Source organism: Exophiala aquamarina (assembly GCF_000709125.1).
Source record: "Exophiala aquamarina CBS 119918 chromosome Unknown aczIA-supercont1.14, whole genome shotgun sequence".
In the NCBI taxonomy this organism is placed as follows: Eukaryota; Fungi; Ascomycota; class Eurotiomycetes; order Chaetothyriales; family Herpotrichiellaceae; genus Exophiala; species Exophiala aquamarina.
The window spans coordinates 659,206-682,635 of NW_013550574.1; the positions used below are offsets into that span (position 1 = coordinate 659,206).

General features: G+C 50.7%; 7 protein-coding genes across 7 annotated transcripts; 1 reads left to right on the top strand and 6 right to left on the bottom strand.

Moving 5' to 3' along the window:
- Positions 1–307: 307 nt before the first annotated feature.
- A1O9_10767 (uncharacterized protein) lies at positions 308–1,195 on the bottom strand (the record flags this gene model as incomplete). Its single annotated transcript, XM_013400455.1, has 1 exon — positions 308–1,195. One exon carries the CDS (start codon positions 1,193–1,195, stop codon positions 308–310), a length of 888 nt encoding a protein of 295 aa, XP_013255909.1.
- Positions 1,196–3,119: 1,924 nt separating this feature from the next.
- On the bottom strand, positions 3,120–4,284 carry A1O9_10768 (uncharacterized protein; the record flags this gene model as incomplete). Its single annotated transcript, XM_013400456.1, has 3 exons — positions 3,120–3,469; positions 3,589–4,149; positions 4,206–4,284. 3 exons carry the CDS (start codon positions 4,282–4,284, stop codon positions 3,120–3,122), a joined length of 990 nt encoding a protein of 329 aa, XP_013255910.1.
- Positions 4,285–6,498: 2,214 nt separating this feature from the next.
- A1O9_10769 (uncharacterized protein) lies at positions 6,499–7,582 on the bottom strand (the record flags this gene model as incomplete). Its single annotated transcript, XM_013400457.1, has 2 exons — positions 6,499–6,713; positions 6,766–7,582. 2 exons carry the CDS (start codon positions 7,580–7,582, stop codon positions 6,499–6,501), a joined length of 1,032 nt encoding a protein of 343 aa, XP_013255911.1.
- Positions 7,583–8,241: 659 nt separating this feature from the next.
- On the bottom strand, positions 8,242–13,439 carry A1O9_10770 (DNA replication ATP-dependent helicase Dna2; the record flags this gene model as incomplete). The annotated part of the gene is made up of 3 exons (XM_013400458.1): positions 8,242–11,709; positions 11,760–11,864; positions 11,907–13,439. 3 exons carry the CDS (start codon positions 13,437–13,439, stop codon positions 8,242–8,244), a joined length of 5,106 nt encoding a protein of 1,701 aa, XP_013255912.1.
- Positions 13,440–14,162: 723 nt separating this feature from the next.
- A1O9_10771 (uncharacterized protein) lies at positions 14,163–15,782 on the top strand (the record flags this gene model as incomplete). The annotated part of the gene is made up of 1 exon (XM_013400459.1): positions 14,163–15,782. The coding sequence occupies one exon, from the start codon at positions 14,163–14,165 to the stop codon at positions 15,780–15,782; it is 1,620 nt and encodes a 539-aa protein (XP_013255913.1).
- Positions 15,783–16,747: 965 nt separating this feature from the next.
- On the bottom strand, positions 16,748–17,876 carry A1O9_10772 (uncharacterized protein; the record flags this gene model as incomplete). The annotated part of the gene is made up of 2 exons (XM_013400460.1): positions 16,748–17,596; positions 17,688–17,876. 2 exons carry the CDS (start codon positions 17,874–17,876, stop codon positions 16,748–16,750), a joined length of 1,038 nt encoding a protein of 345 aa, XP_013255914.1.
- A 1,317-nt stretch (positions 17,877–19,193) lies between these two features.
- On the bottom strand, positions 19,194–20,795 carry A1O9_10773 (uncharacterized protein; the record flags this gene model as incomplete). Its single annotated transcript, XM_013400461.1, has 1 exon — positions 19,194–20,795. One exon carries the CDS (start codon positions 20,793–20,795, stop codon positions 19,194–19,196), a length of 1,602 nt encoding a protein of 533 aa, XP_013255915.1.
- Between the last annotated feature and the right edge of the window lie 2,635 nt (positions 20,796–23,430).

Here is a 23,430-nt window from a genome sequence, read left to right on the forward strand (position 1 = left end):
GACGTGCAGTCGATTCCAGAGACTAGGAGTCACTTGCGTCCAGTCTAGCACGACCCATTATGGTGTCCTTCGATTTGAGTCCTGCGAGAAATAATGGCCTCCATCGGGAGGAAAGCATGTGAACGCACAAGTTGAGTGATTTTAGTTACCGTCCTACACTGATTACTCGCCATACAAGACTCATCCATAAGCCGCACCACCACCAGCACCACCACTAATTCTCAAATTTGTCGACCTATGCTCGAACGGGACAACCCCGCTTATGGTAATCACCTAATCGCTGACCGTGCTGGAACTGCGTATATCTTTAGTAGTTCGCTTCTATATCAGCCAGAAGTTCGATTTGCGATGGCTTCCAGCCCAACTCCTTTTGTGTCTTCTCGCTGGATGTGGGTTGGTCCAATGCGAGGAGGTGTGCCATTATACCCATCGTTTCTGCCGCTTCATTGGGAGGTATACTTTTGACTGCGAGCTGGAAACGCTTGCCGATTGCCGTCATTATGTCCTTGGTCGGTATTGCTTGTTCAGCAACAGCATTGTAAGTCGAGCCAAACGCGCCCTTTTCCAGCGCAAGGCGGAATACCACCGCTGCGTCCTTTTTATGGACAGCAGGCCATCGCTCTGAGCCATCACCAATGTATGGGGCATAGCCAATTTTCCGCGCTATGCCGATGAGCATTGGAACAAAACCCCAATCTCCAGTCCCATGGACAACTGGTGCTAGACGGACGACTGAGCCTCGTACTTGCTTCTCCTTTGAAAGTTGGTAAACCAAATCAGCCGATAAATAACGAATCGCCATAGGGTTGTCGCGTTCAGGGTCCGTATCTTCGGTCGCCAGCTTCCCATTGCATATCGCCAATGTCCCTGAAGCAATGATGAGAGGTTTTCCTGTCCCAGTCATAGCTTCACCCATAGCCCCAATGGCTGCCCTATCGATGTTGACGCATCTCGCAAAGTCGCTGAAGTCATGCACGAAGGCTAGGTGGATGACGCCGTCTGTGGAACGAGCACCGCTTTTCAAGCTCTCGAGGTCTTCCAAATCACCTTGGTGAACTTCGGCCCCGGCCTTGGTCAGTGCCTCCGCGTTGGCAGCGCTACGAGAAAGTCCAAGGACTTGATGGCCATGGTCAAGGAGTTCTTTGACGAGAACACGGCCAATCAAGCCAGCACCCCCCGTTACGAAAACACGCATTCTGTTCGCAGGGTCTCGAATTCTGACTTAAGTCGGTAAAGATAACTCGGTCAAAGGGCCAAGATGAAGTTGCTGACATAGAAATAAGCGAGGCTCAGAGGTTCATCTTATTATGAGACTGATTTCCTTCCGCAATCTCAACTTTCGTCCGAAAGAGGTTGAAACCGCTTGTGGGCTGCGCATATCGGAGGGCTTATTGGGTATACACGCTATGTATCAGATGAGGCACGAACCGCTCAGGGTCTTAAAGTCCGTCAAACGCCATTGTCGCTGATTAAGCCACCATGTACGACACCTCAACATGTCCATATCCAATGTTCGAGGCTATCACCAAATTGGTTGTACGATGAGATTTGTCAGCAGAATATCACCTTTTCTCGGACGAATGCGCGCATAGAATTCGACGTATGATGCTGATGTTGATGTTGATGTCTAGGTTCATTTGAGGACTTCGTCGCTTCGGAATGGGACATGCAAGTTCGGCCCGACCGTGAGACTAATCAAACCTCGTCTTGCTTCCCCTCTACCATGATGAATAAAACCCTTCTGTTCTAGCTTACGACGCTTCCGATGATGTTTTCCCAGACATTTTTCTGGGAGTTCTCACTCACCTAATCGTCAAGTTCCCTAGAAATAAGAAAATTGTGCCGTTAGTTTGCAACAGATAGGACTGAAAGAACGACAATTGAATGATTGCTTGGAAGCCTAGTTTTGGGCAAGGATGGAGACACGGTAGTGGCAGAGCCAGCTCGAGGATGCAACGCAATGCATTGATGCCAAGGCTTCCGCGATCAAGAACATAAATCCAAACATATGTCCTAGAATATTGACGGCGTCTCCAAATAGCTGTCATTCTATGCAACCCATGTTAGTAGTGGAGTGATTTCTCCATCTCCACACTCAGCCTTGTCGGACTCGGACTAAGTTCGGATGCTCCCCGAGCTGTGAACAGTAGTACCGAGAGAGCCGCCGATGTCTTGGCCAGCTACAGCAAAGGAGGATAGGGATCGGCAATTTGCTAGCTGGTGTTTTCTTAGAGTCCTCTATCATGCCAGCTTTGTTCTTGTGGAAAGCTTTCAGCCTCGCATAAAAGTGCTTTGCAGAAAATTCACGTGAGCTGTCCACGGTCAACAAGGTGCTCCATCATAAGGAAGGTCTTACTTTTGGATCCGATCAAAGAATTGGGCCTGGATCTCATTTTTCTTAGATGCCATGCTATGCCGGTTTATGTCTATTGCAAACACGTGAGAAAGATTGCTGGGGTTGCTCAAATTGTGTGGAGAACTGGGTTCAACATGAGTGTGGCCCGGCTGGGGAGAAAAGGGGTAACCAGGCGAGGCTGAGAGGCACGTGATCTCCCCTGTCGTTCAAGAGATCAAGAGCCAGGACCTACAAATTACAGTTGGCTGTCGATACAAAAGATTTCCACATTGACAGGCAAGTAATACGCATAGACGACTCCTGGTATCACTCCGTATAACCTATTTTGGAATGTATATGTGGGGGAAGCCGATGTATCCATTGATCATCTCAAGGGGAAACGGAGATTGGCAGGTCCTCGGCTTTGGGGAACATCTGGCGCGATGAACGAGCTAGCCAACTAGCTTTTGATATGCTAAAATAGTGAGTAGTGGGCGGGCTGATGTATGACCAGCCGTGCGGCGTCCTGCAACAACGCCTTGGTTGAATACCAATTGACTCCCCTTCGCTCATCTTCGTACTCCCCACTGATCGCGCTCTGCAGCAAGTTTCCGAACTTTCCGAACTTGATTTTACGCCATGCTTTAACGTTACAACACGGATTTCTCTTCACGGTAGTCGTCGTCTTCCGCTTCACGGCCCTGCTTGCCAATCCGACTTCTCAACCCCATTTTACAGCAGGCGAAGCACGACTAGAGCCGCAGCAAAAACTGCCTCCAAAAGTTTAAACTAGAAAAGCAACACCTGCAAGTAATGCCAATACTCCCAAAAAGCTCGCGCTCTTGTCTACAGCAGTAATTCCTGCAGCGTTGTTTGTAGAAGAGCTGCCTGAAGAGCCGTTGGTGCTGGTCGACGACGAGCTGCTTCCGGAGCCTGTTGCGGTTGCTGTTGCTGATGAATCACCAGATGAAGAGCTGCCACTAGCTCCTGGGGGGGGAGGACTTGGGTCTGATGGGTCCTCTGGAGCCTTGTATACGGCATCGCTGGTAGGAAATTCGCCGGTGGTGGAGAGGCGTGGGCCGCCGTCCGCCCCTGCGGCGCCGGTGTATTTCACTGAGGTAGTTGTTGTGAGGCCTGGAGTTGAGGTGCGATGTCAGTATTCCTTGTCAAAGGCGATACAAAGTCTGCCAGCTCATGTAGAACACGCTTCTCGAAAATGCAGACAAGAAAAGGAGGGGGCAGGATTGACTCACCATCACTCTCAAGGAGCGTATACAAGATCTCAATCTCCGCTGCCTCGGGCGAGACATGACCAGAAAGAGTCCAGCCCCACTCGTCACCCTCCTTGTAGCCCGAGTTTGGCCAGATATCACCTCCTTCGCGGCAATCTGTTCCAGGCCAGTAGAAGTAGTTGCTGGAGGGAACCTCGCCAATGAACGTGCCGGTCAGGTCATATCCATCACCACTCTTAGTTGCACCTAGCTCCCAATGCTGCAGCTCGGTGTACCACCTGTCGGAGCTGGATTGGACCTCGATAGCGATGTCTGCACCACTGGCGCTAGGGAACCAGATGTAGTAAGGGTTTTTGTCGTACGCAACACGCGTGAGGCTGTCATTCCCCGGAACGGTGACGCCGCCGATGGCGAAAGCGTTTTTCATCGTCTTGAACACTGTCGTGTCGTTGCAGTCTCCGCCGCCGTGCGTGATGCTGGTGGTACCGTTGTACCATGCGAGGTATGGCTCCATGGCGGATTCGATCCATGGATCGCAGTTCCAGAAGTTTTGCCCCGCGTATCCGAAAGCAACGAACGAACCTATGGAGAATAGTCAGAACGGTTCGGAGAAGCAGTCCTTCCGTTGTTGCCCTTACTTCCACATCCCTCTTGGGCCACCACCGTGGTCAAAACACCCGCTAGGGCAAGGATGGATCTACTCTTTGGGAATGCCATATCCCAGAATCTAAATGAATGTGTCTATCAAGATTGGCTCTTCAAGAAGGAGATGTATAACAAATGCTGACAAATGTGTCCTGATTTGAAGAAGAGCATGCATGCTTCGGAAACTGAAGCAGGTTAATATACGCCCTTTAACCTAGCCATACCACCTCCCCTTCTCTTGGATTATTCACACAAGGCGTATTTCCCCCAAATTGTCGCTGAGGAGGCGGCATCTATTGCGGAGGGCTTGACATGGCACCCAGCCCGCTTGAAGGGACCACGGGCCACTGGCCAGGCGCATGGTGCTTGGGTCCGATCTAGAATTCCCACTCCCCTGTCCTATCTTCGGTAGCGATAACAGACAATTCGGCTTGCAGAAATACAGCAAAGAAGCTTTCCCATAAACTCGGAGTTAAGCTGGGTTGCTTGATTCGCGTGGTTGGGATTCCGCCTCGTATTCCTGCGATCTCAATCTCCCTCCGCCGGCCTTGGCACTGTTTGGATACGAACCTCAGCTCCCGACATTCTGGACCTTATTCGCTTATGGAAACCTTTTAGCTTCGATAGGCTCCCGCTATCTGCTTGGGTTTTTGGATCTTGAGGCCGAGGCCGGGACCGGGACGTGAAAGTAGAGACAGTTCAAGGCAAACTTCTGTGGTTCCTCCTTTCATTCGCCCACTGCCCCAACACTTACCGTGTGGGCTGCAACGACTGGTTTTGGCCATGGTTGGCGCAATGCGCGTTGAAATGTCGATGCCGTGTCAAAAAGACTGCTATACGAAGCGAGGCCGAGACTCCCTACGGCGTCGAGTCTGAATCCAGGAACAAGATCTATTACCACGAGATCTCGTGTTCGTCCATATGGCGGGCAGTACTTTTACATCTTGCCAACGATTGGAGACATGATATTCAGGTGCCAGGGTAGTGATTGCCATGAACCGATGGGCAAGCAAATGCTGCAACATATGCTGATCTGATCTGCTTGTCGTCTGAAAGGTGGGTCAACAGCCAGAGCGTGTTTTGACTTTTTAAACACCGTCAGCCATCGGCCCTGCGAGGCTTAGCCCACTCTTAATACCTCTGCTTATTCACTCTAGTGGCGTTGATACGTCTTGATGTGTTCAGGTGAGAGGAAGTAGAGGAAGCAGGACTATCGATGAGAACAGCACGCTCAGTGGGAGTGTTTGCACTTGTCCCGCTATCCTGGCGTATTTTCCATGTCAGTGACCTCAAGTCTCGAAGGATAGGAGGAGAATTGCTGCACGAACAAGTGTTGAGGTGGACGCAAGGTGAAGCATGAGAGAAGCCAAGTGAACGCCCTCTGTCAAATCCCGGACGAACTCACATACATGGTATTGCGATCATGAATGCCAGGACCAGGGCAGATCTGGCACCGCAAGCCTGGGCCGCCTTGAGAGTTTTCAGCACATATCCTATCAACGCACACCATCCATATTAGCGTATACAGACTCCCCAGGGGTCCAATCAGATACACTGGGGAACATCAGCCCCTTGTGCTACTGGCGTTAGGGCAGAGTCGCGCCGTGTCCTGCCATTTTGAGTAGTTGTGGACATGGCCAAGGGACTTTTGACACCATACAGTGGCTGAGCTGCAGCGCTTTTGCTGCAACTTAAGTAAGAGTCAGGACTGTAGAAAGACCAATGATACCTTCTGGTACGGTATGTTCCAAGAAAGTCTCAGTCCCAGTCTTCAAGAATGAGATTTCTGCGGTCATGTGTGCTAGGCTCCTGGGGGCTGCTACACATGCTGGACACAGGGGTACCCTACTATGTTTTTTGGCCTAGAATTTCTTCAATGTTGATAATGTTCACCTGGACATCTCGTGGACGTCTCCTATACATGAGGTACTTCGGGTTCATACATTGGCTCCTAGTCCCTTCACCCTCGATCTCGATACGATGTGGATCATCTAAGTTGAAGCCCGGAGTCTCCCTCAAGACAATAGCGAAGCATACCGTAGGTCAATTAAATTTAGCCAAAGCAAACTAACCTATCCATTAAGTATACAAAAGCGGCTTTTGTAGGTACAATTAGGTAACCGCATGCTTGATGTGCCGTGTTGCCATCCCATTCGAATCGTGCCTTCAATTTCGTTTGCGACTGTTGAGATAGCAGGCTTCTCAAGCCTCCCCAAGACATGTGACCAAAGAGCTATTCACAATGACCTATATCTCCCATAATCATACATTCCGAGCCTCCCAAACTCAGGTGACCGCTTCATCCGATGTCGACTGATCTGGAACTCTGTACATGTGGAATTGAGCGAAAATGGTCACATCCTCAACCATCGTTCCTAGGCTGCCAATCAGCCAAGGCAGATTCTTCAAAACATAGCCTGATTCTGTTGAATGGCACAGAATTCCGGCGCCATAAGTGAGGTTGCCCAGAAGAGACAAAATGAAGAAGAGAAGTGAAAGGCCTGCACTCCATGTCAGTCGAGAACGCCCAGGCAGTCAAAACGAGATTCATACCTTCGCAGCTCTTGTCCGTCGCATTCTTAATAATCTGAGGAATCCTCGCTCCGAGATAGGCGACGGCGCTGAGATAACCCAAAATCTGGGCTCCTGTCGCCATCTTCTCTCCATCCGTGCCAGTAGAAGTGGCGGTGGGTTTCCAAGCACCTGATTCATACGCAATCGCCCAGCCTGCGGCACCAACCACGCCAATGGCGATAACACTCATTGCATTTTTGAACCAAAGTCTACCACCTCGATCGTCGCTCTCCTCAAAAATCTGCGCGAGTTGATCATCTTGACGAGCAGCACTGCTTCTCCTCCGCCTGGCACTTGCACTACTTCGTCGTCTGTTATCGGCCGAGCCTGGAATTGTGATGCTGTTCGTCCGGGTGCGTTTGAGTAGAGGCTCTTCCTCATCATTCTCCCGTGCTGGCTGTTGAGCGTCTGCGCTAGACGAAGACGCCGCTGTGTTCAACAATGCTTTTCCTTCCTTCCTCTTATTTTTGATTCCGTAGTACAGACATTGGCTGATTAGGACACCATCTGCGATACAGAAATACACTCCAATTGCAACCACAACGGGCACCAGTCCTGCCCAGAGCGCGCCGGCAAGGTTCGCGATGTCACCAATGAACCAGACGAAGATGAACGCGAGACTGATGGCTTCGGCGGAGGAGTTGCGGTAATTTTCGAGTAATTGGGGCACGAGAAGGAATATCCAACAGGCGAGCGAGATCGAGCCAAAGATGCCCGACAGTGCCTCTCGGGTGGTTAGAGGGATCTCGGCGGCAGCGCCTACACCAGCGGTGAGCATGGCAAGGGCACTTGCCATTTTCTAGGGTGATAATGGGAAGAAGGTGACAGTCATCAGCTCAAAGCACACATAGCAGTGTGTGGGAGAAAACGAGCAGGACTGCAGCCATCAAGGTTGCAGCTGAACAGCTACAAGACTTCAAGTGGAGTTGCGATCGGCAATCGTTCTCCATCTTTGATCCAGAATTAAAACGAGATTGTCTGACGCCCAAATTTATTTGTTGTCTGTACTTGCCTTAAGCTATCATCACGTGACACATAGCGGGGCTTCTCTTCCGTCAGACGAAAGTATTCTATTCAGCCTTCTCATAATAACGCATAACATCATACATTTTAGAACTCCTTCCACTACCTATGGATCTGCAATATCGCACTCAGGGTCTTATTTTATTGGACACTGTCGCAGTTGTACCTCGATGAAAAGAAAGGCTTCTTACCAAGGTACGTCGTTTGCCTAAGACGTGGCAGAAGGTTGGCCAGAATAGTCGTACCACCGGTCTCAATTATAGCTTACTTCAAGAGTAATTTGTAGAAAGCCTTATCCTATAAACCATTTCTTGTCCAACCCTTGTGATAGAGATAAACAACTGGTGCGTAAGGACAGAGTCATATCCAAACACACATAGTAAACCGTGTGTGGTTTGCTCAACATACCGTCAATCGTCAAAATAGCGCCACTCAGAACACGCCAAAGTCCGCAGGTTCAAAACCCCCATCCAGTTCAATTTCGGATTCCACCTTCTCCTTCCCATTTGTTGCATGCGGCGTGTTCTCGTCGATACCCAGGTCGAGCTCGTTTAGTACGTCCCTCATGACTGAGTCATGCCGCAGCAGTTTCTGCACATTCCTAATCTTGTTTCCTCGAGCAATTACGTTCGGTTTCCGGACAGAGCCATTTCGTGGGTCCTCGGGTGATCTCTTATTTAGGCTCTGAGTAGTATTACCACTTGTTGCTTGCAGTGGTCTGTTTCTTCCCTGCGAATGCCGTGTTCCTCGTGCTTCAAGAGTAGGCCGGGGTTTCTCACCATGCCCTGCCAGGCTCAATTGAGTAGCTCCAGTTGCTTGTGTTACTCCCTCGAAGGAATGTGATTCAATCACGCCCGTAGGAAGATCTAGTATCCATCCTTTCTCACCCATGATTTTAGTCAAACCTTGCAATATGGGGACTCCACTCCCTGCGAGAGTGGACTTGCTCCCAATGACGAGAAGCTTACTACGAGCTCGTGTCACTGCAACATTGACTCGTCTCCAATCCTTCAGAAGATCCCCAACATGATTGTTCTCATTGCTCCGGACACAGCTCAAGATCACGACCTCTTTGTCCCTGCCCTGATATTTGTCTGCTGTATGCATTTCGACTTCGCTTGCAGCACTGCTTCCAGCACTTGCCTTGATATCACTCCTAAGGAGGGCAAGCTGCGATCGATAAAATGTGATAACACCGATGTTTCGTGGTGCAACGCCGGAATGTATCAATGCTGTGACGAGTTGAGTTGTCAGTGCTGATTCCGTGGAATTGGTGATTCGAGGACCAGCAGCAGTTTCAAGCTTAGCTCCGAGGAAGGTAATGCTGTCAGTGTCCAAGAAGAGGCAACGAGCATCCGGAGCCAGTGACTTTCGAAGCCAGCATGTGGAACCAGAGACACAAACGTTTGTAGAGCTTGAGGACCTGGGTAAAGACGATGCAGTAATATGATGCATAGCAAGTCCACCATCCAGATCCGGTATTTCCAATGATCGCTTGGCCACAGCTTCGTTCCCGCACTTAATTCGCCCGGAGTAGACAAGTTCCTTCGAGAGCAACATGATGTCTTCTGCCATACGATATTGATGCTCCAGATTCACGACAGAATCCGGTTGGGCATCTGACAGCAACTTGAATAGACTGACATCCAGACCACCCTCTTGTGCTTCCTTATTTTGAACAAGGGGTGGTAGCTGATAATGGTCACCAACAAGAATGAAGGTTCTAGCCATTCGGATCGGACCCAGACAAACAGGTAATGTGATTTGAGAGGCTTCGTCCACTATGCAATAATCGAATGTTCGAGCATTGAAAATACCGTGGTTCACACCAAGACAGGTTGTAGCAACCACTTGGCTTCCTTGCCATGAGGCATGTAGATCTTCAAGAGATCGTTTTGGGATCCCCGACACATCTGCAAATGATTGAATGTCCGGGTGGACCTTATTGATGGCCCCAATGCGGAAAGTAGGGATCTTATCGTTCTTGATCTTCAAGAGGATATTGTCTACCGCTGTATGCGTGTAAGAAGCAAGCAAGACTGATTTGCCTTGTGATACAAGTGCTCGGATGATATGAGCAATGGTTGTTGTTTTCCCGGTGCCAGGCATTCCCAATACCAAGGCATAGTCCTTTGCGCTCATGACCTTCTCAATTGCCTTCCGTTGGTCGGTATTAAGGCTTTGTTGGGAAGCTGGGCCTGTTAGGGTGTAAGCTGTGGGTGAGATTTTGAATTCTGGGGCTTTGTTTTCGACAATTAATTGCCTAAGCTCCCTGGCTTGCCACAGGTCTTTCTCCATGATACGAATGATGTTATTTCGTGCTGTTGCCATCCCATTGGCAAATTCATCCTTGTCAATCCGGTAAAGAGTCGGGCTTTCTGTATCGATTGAGAAAGAAGACGGAGAGTAGTCTGCACCCAAGGTACCCGAAAAAACCTGATTAGTCGATGGATCAAAATCTACCTTCTTTCGACGGCGATATTGTAATCTTCGATCAACAGAGACGACCACTCTATTTGGACGTACATTAGTAACATAGCCCGCTGCAAAGTTGAAATGCCCCTTTTCATCAGATATGACAATTGGTTCCCCTATGGTGATCTGAGACTCCGTGAAGGAAAACCCGGCTTTAGGTTTGTGTTTGACGAAGGTGTACTCGAACCTATTGATCTTTGCGTTCTCCCTGTTCTCGATAATAGAGCCGGGTAGAATAACAACTTCCGAAAAGCAACGACCGACTGCTTCCCGTTCCGAGCTTAACATTGTCCACAATTCACGACGAAACTTCATGGTGTCTCGTTCTTCTTTCGTCAGCAGATCGTCCCACTTCTTGAAAAATACCTGGTGTGCTGGCAAAAGATGACCGGTGCTTTCGTTGAACTTCTCTCCAAGCCCACTGGTCTCGCCATCACCATTCTCTGACAGTTTGTGGTAAGTGAAACATGCTGCCTTGGAATAACAGCTCTTGCACATATGCTCTTTCTTGATCATCGGTGGGAGAGCGAGCTTGTCGTGGACATAACAAGCCAATTCGTTGCGTTCAATTACCATGTGGCGAATTTCATTCCTTATACCTTCCACACGGAAAGTCTTTGACGTCTCCATGTAGTAGAGAACACCAGAGGCGACATTGATGTCATATCGATCAGTAAGAAGGAGTGTATACAGAGCAGTCTGCACGCGATGCTGCTCTACGTTGTCTCTCTTGCCCGTCTTTAACTCCAAGGGGACGACCAATGTTCTGCTGTCTGCTTCATTTGGTAATTTCATTTGAGCCTGGACGGTAGCATCGATATTCCCTTTGAGGCCATACATAGGAGACCAGATATGCTCTTCAAGTTCTAGAACCTTATTGATGTTGGTTGGAACAAGCACACCATTTCGATCACGGATCACGGAATCACCAGTAAAGTCATCACTAACAAAAACGCTGGCCCAGGCCATCATCTCTGGAGTCTTGCTTAGAAGATATTCTGTGGCGTCTTGAGTGCGTACACCGATCTCGTATAGCGATTCAAGAAAGGAGGGAAGAATCCTGTCGATGATATCTCTCAGTGATGAAGGGTCCCACTTGTTGAGCGACAGGGCCTGGCCGAAGACTTCGTGGAGAATATAGCCATAAACCTGGGGGGTGGTCGCTGCACTTGTTGCCTTGACTCGGTCCTGAAGGACAGCGCGGCGCATACACGTGAATGCGTCGCCAACCACAGTTGAAGATATTAAATGATCAGGATGGATGATGATCATATTGTCTGCGTCATTGATAACGCATTGACCCGTACGATCAAATTTGCCGACAACATGGACGTATGATCCTTTAGTGCATCGAGTGTCATACCAGGAATCGCGTAATGATATGATGTATCGCATTCCGGTCTTTTCATCCTTGACGGACAGCATCTATCCAAACATTAGCCGCGGACGAGAGCAAATGGACTAGAGTAGCACACTTTTTCTGGGCGGGTATGACCGACTTTGTATTCATAGTGGGACTCGAAGACGTCGACAATAAGATAACGTTTGATGGCTCGATTATCAATTGAGTCCCATATAGTCTATCAGCATTATGACCGAGCAAATTGCTATGCAAAACGTACATGTTTCGTTAAGCCTGCATTTGATGATTCGCCAGCAGGCGTGGCTTCTGCAATATTGTCCCATAATTCATCGTCATCGTCAAAGGCATTCTCAAACTCGTCAAGGCTTTCCAAACGTCCTAGGGGTTCTCTTTCAGGTCTTTTTTGGCATGAACTGTGGTCCAAAGTGACACTTTCCACATTCGTAGTAGGTTGTTGTTGGGACTCATATTTCGCCGCCAGATCAAGTATACCATTCATTAATTCCTCATCGTCATCAAATTCATCATCAAATTCATCTTCTTTTGGCGCAACACATCGTTGAACATGCGTGGGCGGCGCTCCCGATAGAGCCCCTGGTTCGTGTTGACCGCCAGGTCTTATTCCTTGGGAGGCACATGTTGCATTGGTCGTTGGAGCGTGATGGTTGCTCGCACTCGGAGGATCCGCCATCCCTTCACCCGCCTTGGTCTGGCTTGTCTCTTGTTGTTCCGACTGTTGAGCTATGGCGAACTCAACGCTCTCAAACGCCTCTATATCAAGACCGTCATCGCTAAACTCTGAAGAAAAGCTCTCATCGGGTTGTGCATCGATTCTCTCTAGCGATTCTCGCTGCGCATCAACAGCTGCACTGGGAGCACGAGCTGTTCGTGGTCGAGCTCGGCTTTGTGGTCTCGTAGGAGAGTGTAGAGTTTGAGATCGACGATCAGGCAAGGGAGATGAACTTGACGGACTGTGCTCTGCTGCTGGTTTTTTGATAAGACTTCGTTGGATCTTATCTAGCAGAAGGCCGACACGGGTATTGTTAGACAAATCTCGCCCTAAGATGTCCTTTCGTGAAGCAGCGAAAAACTCCTTTGTACGTCCGTGTGAGTCGGTTGCTTCAAATTTCCTCTTTTTAGCCTTTGAAGTAGGCCATTCAACTCCACAGCTATGAGTTCGGCGCAGACCACTGTCTTTGCCGGTGGTGCTTGGAGTCTGCGGAGAGGAAGGCAATAAGTGGGCGTATTGTGGTAATGTTGGTTCGGCTTGTACGGTTGTAATAGCATTGGCGGCAGAGTAGCGATTCCAGAGGTCTTGCGTGGGGTCGTTGTTTGGCGTACGCAACGATTTGTTCAGTGAGTCTAGATTCATGGGATCCCTGGGGGCTGGAGAATGTTCTGAGGCTCCCAATTGAGATGACGCCGGGGACGAGCTGCGAGCACGCTTTCTGCTTCTCTGTGTACTTCTTGCTGTGCCAGACGCATCTGAACTATCTGGATACGTTTGCCAGGTAACATGGTCTTTGGGGGTTGTACTTGGAGGAGTGCAGTTGAAAGCATCTTCTGTGTTCGCAATCAGGTCTTCTATGGGTATTCGGACGGCTGGAGTATGAGGAAAACTGGCTTCTGAGAGAATTGGCCGCGAGAGAGAGACATCCTCACTAGTTGGACTCTTCCCTTCCAGCTGTTGATTTTCTTTGTCTTCCTCCGCTCCAACTAGCTTCTCACTAGATTTGAAGGACTTCAGCTTCTTGCTTGCCTGCGATGAAACTGCGAAGGGTGCCGACGGCATGGTGAAGGTAGTGAGAGATGAATCCTTCACATTTCTAATTTGATGGCAGCATGTGGCAATCGGGACAAAGGTCGTTTGGGTCGATGGAAAAAACTCGAGATGAAGCCGTATTGTTTGTGTTGGCATTGGCGGCAAGCGCAGGTCCCACCAAGCAAGAAGAATACTCGGTGTTTTAACTGGGTCAAACCATGACACGACGCGTGTCGCGTGAGACAGACTCGAACGCGACCCAAACACGATCACATGACAAACTCACATGTCCATGATGACATCATATTTCATCCCTCCCCTCCACCATCCCTGAAGCGCACAGCCTCAAGTTCAGGAGAAGATATTCCATACAATCCAACCTCAGCTTGTTGCTTGTTTCTGCCTAAAATAGCCTTTTCGCACTTCTTACCACCAAGGCATCACATTATCTGGCCTTTCATCAAATAATATACTATCATCTTCCAGTTCAAGTCTAGATATCGTCAAACGTGCTCGAATATGAGTCGGCTCGGCCTGCATCTATCCCCGAGGACTCGAACTTCAACCGCAAGTCGGGCTATCACAGCCAGGACAGTTTTATCTCAGCCTTACTCATGTGACAGGCCAAGTCACGAGAGCCATCTGATATTCCCGGGGAACCCGCTACTTCCATAAGGCCGCGCATAGCCATCATTGCACCTTGCTCACCACTAGGCTATCGCCATTCGTTGTAGTCCTGACAGCTCTTCTACAATGGCCTCCTCGGCACCCCATTCACCTGCTAGGTACAGAGATATAGAAAACGACTCTAACGCATCCCCGTCACGCCCTTCTCCATCAAAATTACTCCGTATCCAGCAAATCGACGCCGACCTTCGGGCAGCATCCGTACCACCGCGCCGCGTTGCATCACCCGCCAAGAAAGTCCAAGTCCGCCCAAGGCTGAACCAATACTACACCATTGATCATGCAGTTTCTCTCTTCAAAAAGTCGAAGAATATTGTCGTCCTGACTGGAGCCGGTATCTCGACCTCTCTCGGCGTACCGGACTTTCGATCCAAGACCGGCGTCTACAATCTTCTGGACGGGTCGCCGTACAACGACCCACAAGATCTTTTCCACATCGACAACTTCAAAACCAATCCTGAGATATTCTTCAAGCAGGCTAAAAAGATCTTCCCTAGAATGCAAGGTCTTGTGCCGTCCGAAGGTGTCAAGGATAGCTCCAAGCCAGTGAACTATCACCTGGTTCCGAAATACAGCAGCACCCACGCTTTCATTTCTCTCTTGCAGGCCAAAGGCAAACTACTGACCAACTACACCCAAAACATCGACGGACTGGAGACCGTCGCCGGAGTATCTGGTACGAGATTAATCCAGTGCCACGGCAGTCTATCTACAGCCAGCTGTATGAGCTGCGGCAAACAAGTGTCCGCCAAGAAATACATGCCGGTCGTCCATGGCGGTAGTATTCCAGTATGCAAATGCTCGATGGAAGAAGAACCCAAGAGGAATAAGAGCAAGAAGCTGCCGCGGGGCCGCAGCGGGAAGAAGAAGCGCAAGCGACACGAATACGAAGACACAGATTCTGACGACGATGACGACCACCACGACTTCATGAAAGGCCTGCTGAAACCGGACATGACATTCTTCGGCGAGCACGTCTCGTATTCCTACGCTCCACGACTCGCCAGCGATAAGAGTAAAGTCGATCTGCTCGTTATTATCGGGACCTCGCTGAAAGTGGCGCCCGTCAATGAAATGCTGTTTATGGTCCCGCCTACGGTGCCGCAGATATGGATCAGCAAGGAGCGATGTCAGCGAGAGGGCGTCAAGGTCGACATCGAGCTACTCGGCGAGTGCGACCTCATTATTGATGAGATCTGCCGCCGCGCGGGCTGGTCGTCGGCCCTGGACGAGCGAAAATGGTCACCTGCAAAGGCCCCGCTCAATGGACTCAAGGAGAAAGACAGTAATCTCAACCTCGAGCGTGAGCAAACAAAAGATCTGTCCACGGAAGCCAAGAAGAAAAGGAAATCCGCGCCTTCTTCTCCCATCGAGCCGGAAACCCAAACGCTTGAAATGCGACCAAAGGTGAACGACGCAGCGAAGCGGCTAGCCGTCCCATCAACCATGCCAATACCCCAAATCAAACTGAACTTCGAGGACCTACCGTCCACGACGTCAGCAGAAGAGGCTCATATTCTCGAGCACCTGTCGAAGTACAAGAAGCCTGACACAGAAGACCCATTGGTAGTGGTCAAAACGGAAGAACATGCCTGTCCGCCGCCCAAAGTCATCATCGAGCTTGAACTCGGCACGCGCTCCAGGTGGTTTGTGAAGCGTGCGCTTTGCCCAGGCAGTGACCGGTAACGATCAACTTTTCCTAGCTCGACATACCGAAGCAATACATCACACTCTCGCTCGGCGGCAGCAACGGCGGAGAAACACTGGTTGCTGGTGACCTCTCACTGGGTATGAACACGTCGTGCAACGTTGCGATGAGCGCGGCATTACATTACAGATCACGCGGAACAACCACAATGTCCTCCCACCATGTCCTCCCAGAATACGAGACGAATGTTGTATTACTACGGGACTGAATTTCCATCATCTTCATCCTCATCCTCATTATCATCATCGTTACCACAAGACCCATTCACTCACTCATCTTATGTCAATCATTCATGGACGGTTGGCCGACCGGAGAGCTGTAAGCATAGATTTCGGGCTTTGGGATTTCGCATTCGCGGCCGGCGCATATGTAGGATTAAGATTAGGATTAGGGTTAGGAGTCCTCTGTATCCGGCACAGGAACAAGCAAACAAGGGGGCAAGACCCCTGAAAAGGAAAACGCATTGCGTTGCATTGCATTGCGCATCCCTTCTCTGCCTTCTGGATAACCGGCCGGCTCCCTAGTCCTCGGACCTCCTCATCCCGTGACGTCGTTGACACAGACTAAGACTAGATGTAGATGTAGATGTAGATAGTACCTGGGTATGTCTGTTTTATCGTGGGGCAGGCCCCGGGTGCCCCCATTGTTTGGGAAATCTGCTGAGCATAAAGACTTTTGTGGATCTTTTGTGCAAGAACTAAACAGGGAGAAGGTGAATATGGTGCATAGTTGAAGATGATCTTGGTCCTATCCTCCCCAGGAGTTCCACAGTCCATTCTATCCGCCCTGGGTATATAGTTTGTGACCAGAAAAACCTCTTTGCGCGCCTTCCAATGTCTCTACTCTAGTATCCCATTCTTCGTTGATCTAAATGCCACGCCAACGACTTGAGAACGTCTTGAAACCAGCACCACCAATCGGGCCCCTATCCTAGCACCTCAAATTATTCGACGGGCCTCGCGCCCATTTTCCTGAACCAATCCATGACACCGGTGTAGACCACGAGAAGGACACCGCCACCAGGGCCCAGTCTGAGGACTTTAGGCAGGAATCCCTTGTAAAGTGCACTGAAACCCTCCTCCTTCATGATCGTGCCTAGACCGGGCCAGGCCCAGTTATATTTGGGTACTTGGCCAGCGATTTTCGTAGTGTTCTGTATTCTACTCTTGACGACATCCATGGGAGTGTTGAGAATGGTACCGACTGTGCCACCGATAGCGCCAGAGGCGAAGTCTATCAGCATGGCTTTTGATGCTTCTTTCTTCTTGTCCACCTTGGGCAGCAGCTCCTTGACCTGGAAAATACAACCAAAGTATCCGGCATTCCAGAGGATGTGTCTCCACAGTGTGGATTCAAGGCCGTTGTATAAAGCGAGGGGGCCTTCGTTCTTGACCGTCTTGACAACACAGTCGGCGATTCCGGAGTATTTGCCTGCGGAAGCTCGATCCTGCAGACGAATCTTGACGAGTTCGAAGGGGACGACGACGAAGGACTCGGTGGCACCAGCGGTGGCACCGGTGAGGATGGCGAGAGGCTGTGTAGGCTTGTCGACGTTGAATAACCGCCGGTAGAAAATGCCCCAGGAGTCATTGGCTGCGAATTTGGTTGCTCGCTTCGGTGCTTCCATCATGATCGGTGCGCCGATACCTCGGTACAGGCGTGACGCTCCTTCATTCTTAACGATCTTTTTGAAACAATCTAGCATGCCAGTGTAATAATCTTGACCTGCAACGGGCGCTTTGCCTTGCAGTTGTCTATGCAGGTGGGGTGGCCGGTGAGCTTGGGACAACAGCTACTTAGGGAGAGGCAGGATGGGGGAGACAAACACTCTGGTCTTGATGACATCTAGCGGATACCTGCCGAAAGAGCAAAGTTAGACAAACTCGCGAGGTGCCATGATCGCCATGATCGAGGGTAGTTACATCAACAGAATCTAGCGGGCGCAGATAGGTCAGCACATTGCGCACAACGAGAGCAAGCATGCCACTAGAACCGCGCGAACACACCTCTGAGACACCAGCAATGGCGCCGGCGCCAAACTGGTAGATGAAAGGTAAAGGTTTCTCCGTCATCGTGTCGGTCGGTCGCGTGCAGACGGATTGCGTGCTCTATCCGATATGGGATCGTAAGGGGACGGTGGGTAGTGGTGTGCACAAGTGAATATCCAACAAGAAGCAAAGAGGGAGGCTTCGGCAAGCTCGATATCAGCTAGACAGATGACGCCTGGGGAGCGGGAAGTGAAGCTCGAGAATGAGCAGTAGCGAGAAAGGAGTATCGCAGGCAGCGGGAGCAGAGAGGTGGGATAGATTGGTAAAGGAAAAATAAAATCTGGAGAAGGTCACGGATGCAGATGATTGACGGAGGGCGGACTGGGCGGCGGACAGCGAGAGGGAAAGAACCGCTTGGGGTTAAAAAGTGACTGGGGGCCCCCAACGCCAACGCCAACGCCAACCCCGAACTCCAATTCCAACTATTACCTACCTATTCCTATTTCCTAGTAGTGTCCCTTCGGGTGCCTGCGGGCCTGCCTCCAGAATCGGAGCGACGGAGCTACTCGATAGATAGAACTCGTAAACAGAGCACCTACAAGTTACAACCCACTGGGAACCCATAGGGTAGTCACTAGACCTGGTAGTCACCCGTAGTATGGATGTACATTGTACATTGTAATTGAGCTCTCGCACCACTTCGCAGCCGGGAAAAGGAAATCCCCGGTGAGCTTTGGTCTTTGGCTACGGGCAAATCCGCATCCTCATGTCCATTGACCCGGTCGGGTACAAGCAGTCAGGTACAAGCGGCCGGGTATCGGCTGCAGGGAGAGCTGGGAGAGCTGGGAGAGCTGGGAGAGCTGGGAGAGCTGAGGCCACGGTAACAACACAGAAAACTCAAGTACTACACGGGTAGGTCACTAACGAGCATAAATATTATTACCTCCCATACTAGATTATTCGCTGAGCAACTGGTAGGCTGATAGAATACCACTCCGTTTCATGCTGGAAAAGGGATCGAGTACTTGGCTGCCAACAAGACAGTCCATATAGATCCCAGGTGGAGAAAGAAAAAGAAGAGGAGATATAGAAAGCGAGGGGGTATCAAAGATCAAAGCACAAAACCTGCTCATCCTCAAAGAGATGAGACACACTGCCCCTGATCAAAAACCACAAACGACAGACTGTGAGCAACCCATAACCATGAAAATTCCCAACCCACATATACTCGGCAGCGCGTCCATTCGCCATAGTAAATGCGTCTGACGACAATGAAAGAGCCGTGGCACCCTGTTGCGGGTGTGTATAGAATAAATTCCAGCTTCTCGCCCTGCTTCTGAAATCATCGCAATTGCAATCGCATCAATTCCGCTGCTTGGCCAGCCGATCGTCTCGTCGTCATCACATCTCCATAAATTCATCTTCTTCCTTGAAGCTGATCCCTCCGTGTCCCGCAGAATGCCAATACTGAGGTTGCCCCGCCCCATTGCTGCCACTGTTGGTACCACTACCACCACTATGGAATCCCGGGCTGAGCTCAAAGTTGCTCTGTGGACTCAGACTGGAATTCGCTCCTATCCGATCTCCGGCAAGATTGGTGTGCTGAGGCACCCGAAGCCCACTACCATCTGCTCGAGAATATGAAAAGGACGAGGGGTCGTTCTTTTCCATAGCTTCCATAAGCTCCGAACGCATTCGCTTCTCCTCGTCGGTGACCTGGAATGGCCACGCTCCTCCAAGTCCTGTAATATACTGTGCTAGTTCATCGTCCTGTTGGTATTTATTATAGAGCGCCCACATCAAATCCCGAGTCCAGCTAACCGATCCGTTGAGGATATCGCCCTTGTTGGGTCCTTTCTCCTTCTCCTCCAACGGGAGCCCGATCGTGATGTTCCCCGCCGTCCTCCGACCCGGTCCTGCCAAGATCGATGCTGCGGCACTACCGGCAGTCGGCGGGCTCATACTCGCCGCTCCCAGCGTTGGAGATAGCGGCCCGGTATTCTGGAGTTGCTTTTTGACCTTATCGTCCTCAAGCCGATGTTGAGGCACAAGGTGTGACAAGTCTTGGATCCGTTCGTTGATATTGTCACGTCTCCTCCGCTCCACTGCATTGTGTGACGCTCGTCGACGACGTTTCTTCGCTTCCGCATTCTCTGAGTTGCTAGTGCCAAGACCGTTCTCGACCTTGGCAGGTAACGATGCATGTTGGGCTGAGCCGAGAGTCTCGGAGATGCCGGCATGATGTACAGCACCGCCTGGCGAGGATAATGGCGAATCCAGATATGAATGAAGGCTGCCTGGGGTGCTGCCATACTGCCCGGACAAGGTCTTGGAGTGTCGGTTTTGGACACTCGGTGCTCTGATTGCTCGCCCATTGACCATCCCGCCGGATTCTGGAGTTCCGATTTGGAGAGAAGCCATTTGCGCTGTTCGGGGCGTCAGAGGAGACCGTTGATCGGACGATTTACGATTGGCCGCTTGCACGCTGGGTCGTTTCGCGAATTGTGAACTTGACAATGGTGGCATGTGTGTGGGGATCGAGCCCATCTGTCGGAGTTGGGAGTAGTCAAAGCCACCCAAGTAGGGGCTTTGGATAGGAGGGCCATCTGGGGTGGTAGAATAGACTTGCTGATTCATAGGCATGGCTCCTGGCACCCGGTTGTTATTGTTGTTCTGTTGTGGCATGCTGGAATAATCGTCAAGCATCCCTTGTGGATTTCCAAAGTCCAGGCTTTCTAGGAGTTCGCTATCATCATAGCCGGAGTTGCCCATGCTGAAACTTGAGGCCATGTTGGTGGCCCCGAAATTGTAGTTCATGCCATAATTGTTCTGCATGGACAGCTCCGAAGGGTCTATGCTGACGGCATCTTGAGCATTGTTGAACTGGTTACTGAAATTCTGAGCGTTGCCATAGTTTGGGGCACGCATGAATCGGTTGGGGTTGTTGGCGAAATCATCAGGTTCGCTCTTGATGTACGGCATCGTGCCTGAGGAGTTCGTCATGGTCTAGGTGTAGAGAAAAAGGAAAACTGAGGAAGAGGTTGGTGGTGAGGATGATATCAAATGTGATAGCGTGCTTGCCCGATATCTTTCGCGAATCAAAGTCAGTCAGGCAGACCAAGCCATCGGGAATCTGGGACCGAACAGAGAGCTCAATGGGAGGTGGTGGGGTAGATGTCGCAGGGAAAAGGCGTCCCAGCAGTTCGGACCAGACCTGGATCAGCCTGGACGATTGAATAGAAGGTCAAGAGCTGGTCAGGACGTAGTCATCTGTTGCAGCGCAAGGGATATCAGACCAATCTATAGAGTCTGACTGCAGAATGCGCCGTCAGCTGTGCCGAGTCGATGCGATTGACAAGGGTACCGGCGATATCCCGTCCCGTTGTCCAAGGCAAAAAATAGGCGATATCAAAAGTGACGTAGTGGCGGAACGACGCGAGGCTTCCACAAGCGTTGTTGGACTAATCGCAGAAGTTCTTGGGTGAGAAATCTGAAGATATGATGAACGGGTTGTGATCGCTTGGTAATGACCACCTCTTTCGGAAGGTATGCGCAGACCGCTTTCCGGATGAATTGATTCAGCGATCAATGCAAGCAAGGCAGAAGCAACGCAACTATTCACTGAATGTATCAATTTTCAGGCACTCTGCCGTCTTGCTGAGAACGGGAGGGATGAGACTGATATGGCAAGTCGGATTCAGGCTGGTGAGGAGGGGTGATGGTGGGTGGGCGGCCGCGGAATCGCAGGTGAGACAATGGAAGTCGGCTAGGTGGCCCCAGTGGCTAGGCGTGCGGGATTCGAATGAGGCGGTGGTCTCAACCGACTGTTGTCACGGAAGTCCTTGGAAGTAGGTAGATTGAAGTCGAGGTTGGGGGTGACAGTGAGACTGAAGAAGTACAAGGCTCCGGGAGTCGAAGGGTCAGGTAGGTTTTGGAGATGGATGTCGAAAGGGTCGAGGGGCGGGAAAGTTGGGAAGAAAGGTGTGTGGGTGTGGAAGTCGGCGCAGGTTGTGAGTTACCGCAGGAGACAGCTCGGGTCAGGGCGTGGCGCACAGAGGAGAGGCAGTGCGGGTGCAACGGGTATCGGAAATACAAGGTACAAGTACTTGAGGAACTGTCGCTGGTGGGTTGCCCTTTAGAATGCAACTAATTCTGGAGGAGGCAGAAAGTGGGAGAAGCTGCGGTGGGCCCGTCTCGCGCCGAGTGTTGGCTGTCGACTGGAGGCAGAATTGAATGGATGTGACGCCAGCGCAGATGGAGATGCAGATGGAGATGCAGATGCTTGGTTGGCGGAGAACTGATCTGAAGTTTGGATGGTGAGTTTGAGGAGGAGGAGGAGGAGGAGGAGAATGAGATGAACGAAGTAAGAAGAGCTGTTCAGGAGTGCGAAGTCAGTAGTGGAACAAGTGAAGATGGAGATAGAGATAGCTGGCTGAGTCACCGCAACTGTCGAGGACTTTCTTTACCTGGAGGCCGACACGAAAGTACTCGGTACTCGGTGCTAGTAGTGACAGTAGTGACAGTGGCAACAATGCGAACCAAGGAACAGGGCGGTGACCAGGTTTTCTAGGTGCGTGTCGCGGGGGGAGGGGGGGAAGGGGGGACCTGCATGTACAGAGTACCTCGTACCTTTGTCAAGGCCAAGCGAGTGCTAATACTGAGTACAGCGTAGGTATTCCGTATTGGTGCGGCCTGTGGTGTGAAGTTGGGGGGATGACTGTGAGGATTCTTAGGACTCGTAGTGCTCAGCGATGCCCCCGGAACCTGGTAGTTCCAGGCTTCGAGTCACAAGAAGGTGGCCTTGACAAATGGGCCCCGCGTTCGCCCTGCAGCCTGTCTTCCTGGCCCCTTCAAGTTTGCCGAATGTGCGTTTCGCTTCCTGCTTCCTCGGCACACCAAGAGCCACTTCGACTTCCACGTCTGATCTGATGCAGGTGAGATACGCCAAAAGTGACGCAAACAGCCGCCCCGATGTCTTTCTGGGTGCAAGATGTGTTGCTTGGATTCACCGGGTCACTCCTGAATGCTGTAGTATTTCAATTTCGCCTACGTAGACGAAGGTGATGGCAGTCCAAAGAAGTAATGAAAATAACAATAAAATGCTGACGGACGGACGGATCTCTCGCCACGGTACATGGTCATCCGGCGCCTTTTATATGTATGCAAGGCTCTACACCTCCCTTAGCAACCAGCAATCATGAATCGCGTCCTTGGTCCTCTACACATCACCGCTTACCTACTCTGTACTCGTTACAACCCTGGGGTTGTTTGCGGCGCAGCCACATGAGGCATCCAGCCCCGATTCCGGATACCTACCTGATCACCCAGGAATAATCACCAGCAGCCTCCCTGTAATAAGGCAAAGGCTTTCTGTTAGACGGACTTGGACAACATCCTACGACGCGCGGGATGTGCACCTCGGTGCGTGTGGGTGGACCCTCATCTACACCCAGATGCTTCCTCTGATCCACCTTGACCTCGCTGCAAAGGTCCCAAAAGGCAACAGCATGTCCATTTGGCCTCGATGACTCTTGCACTTCTCTACACGCTGGTCATGTCTCGGGAGTCTAAAGGTCATGTCGGCCATCAGACCAACAGATGATGTTCGCACTGCCACTTTCCAATACACCCCTTTGAC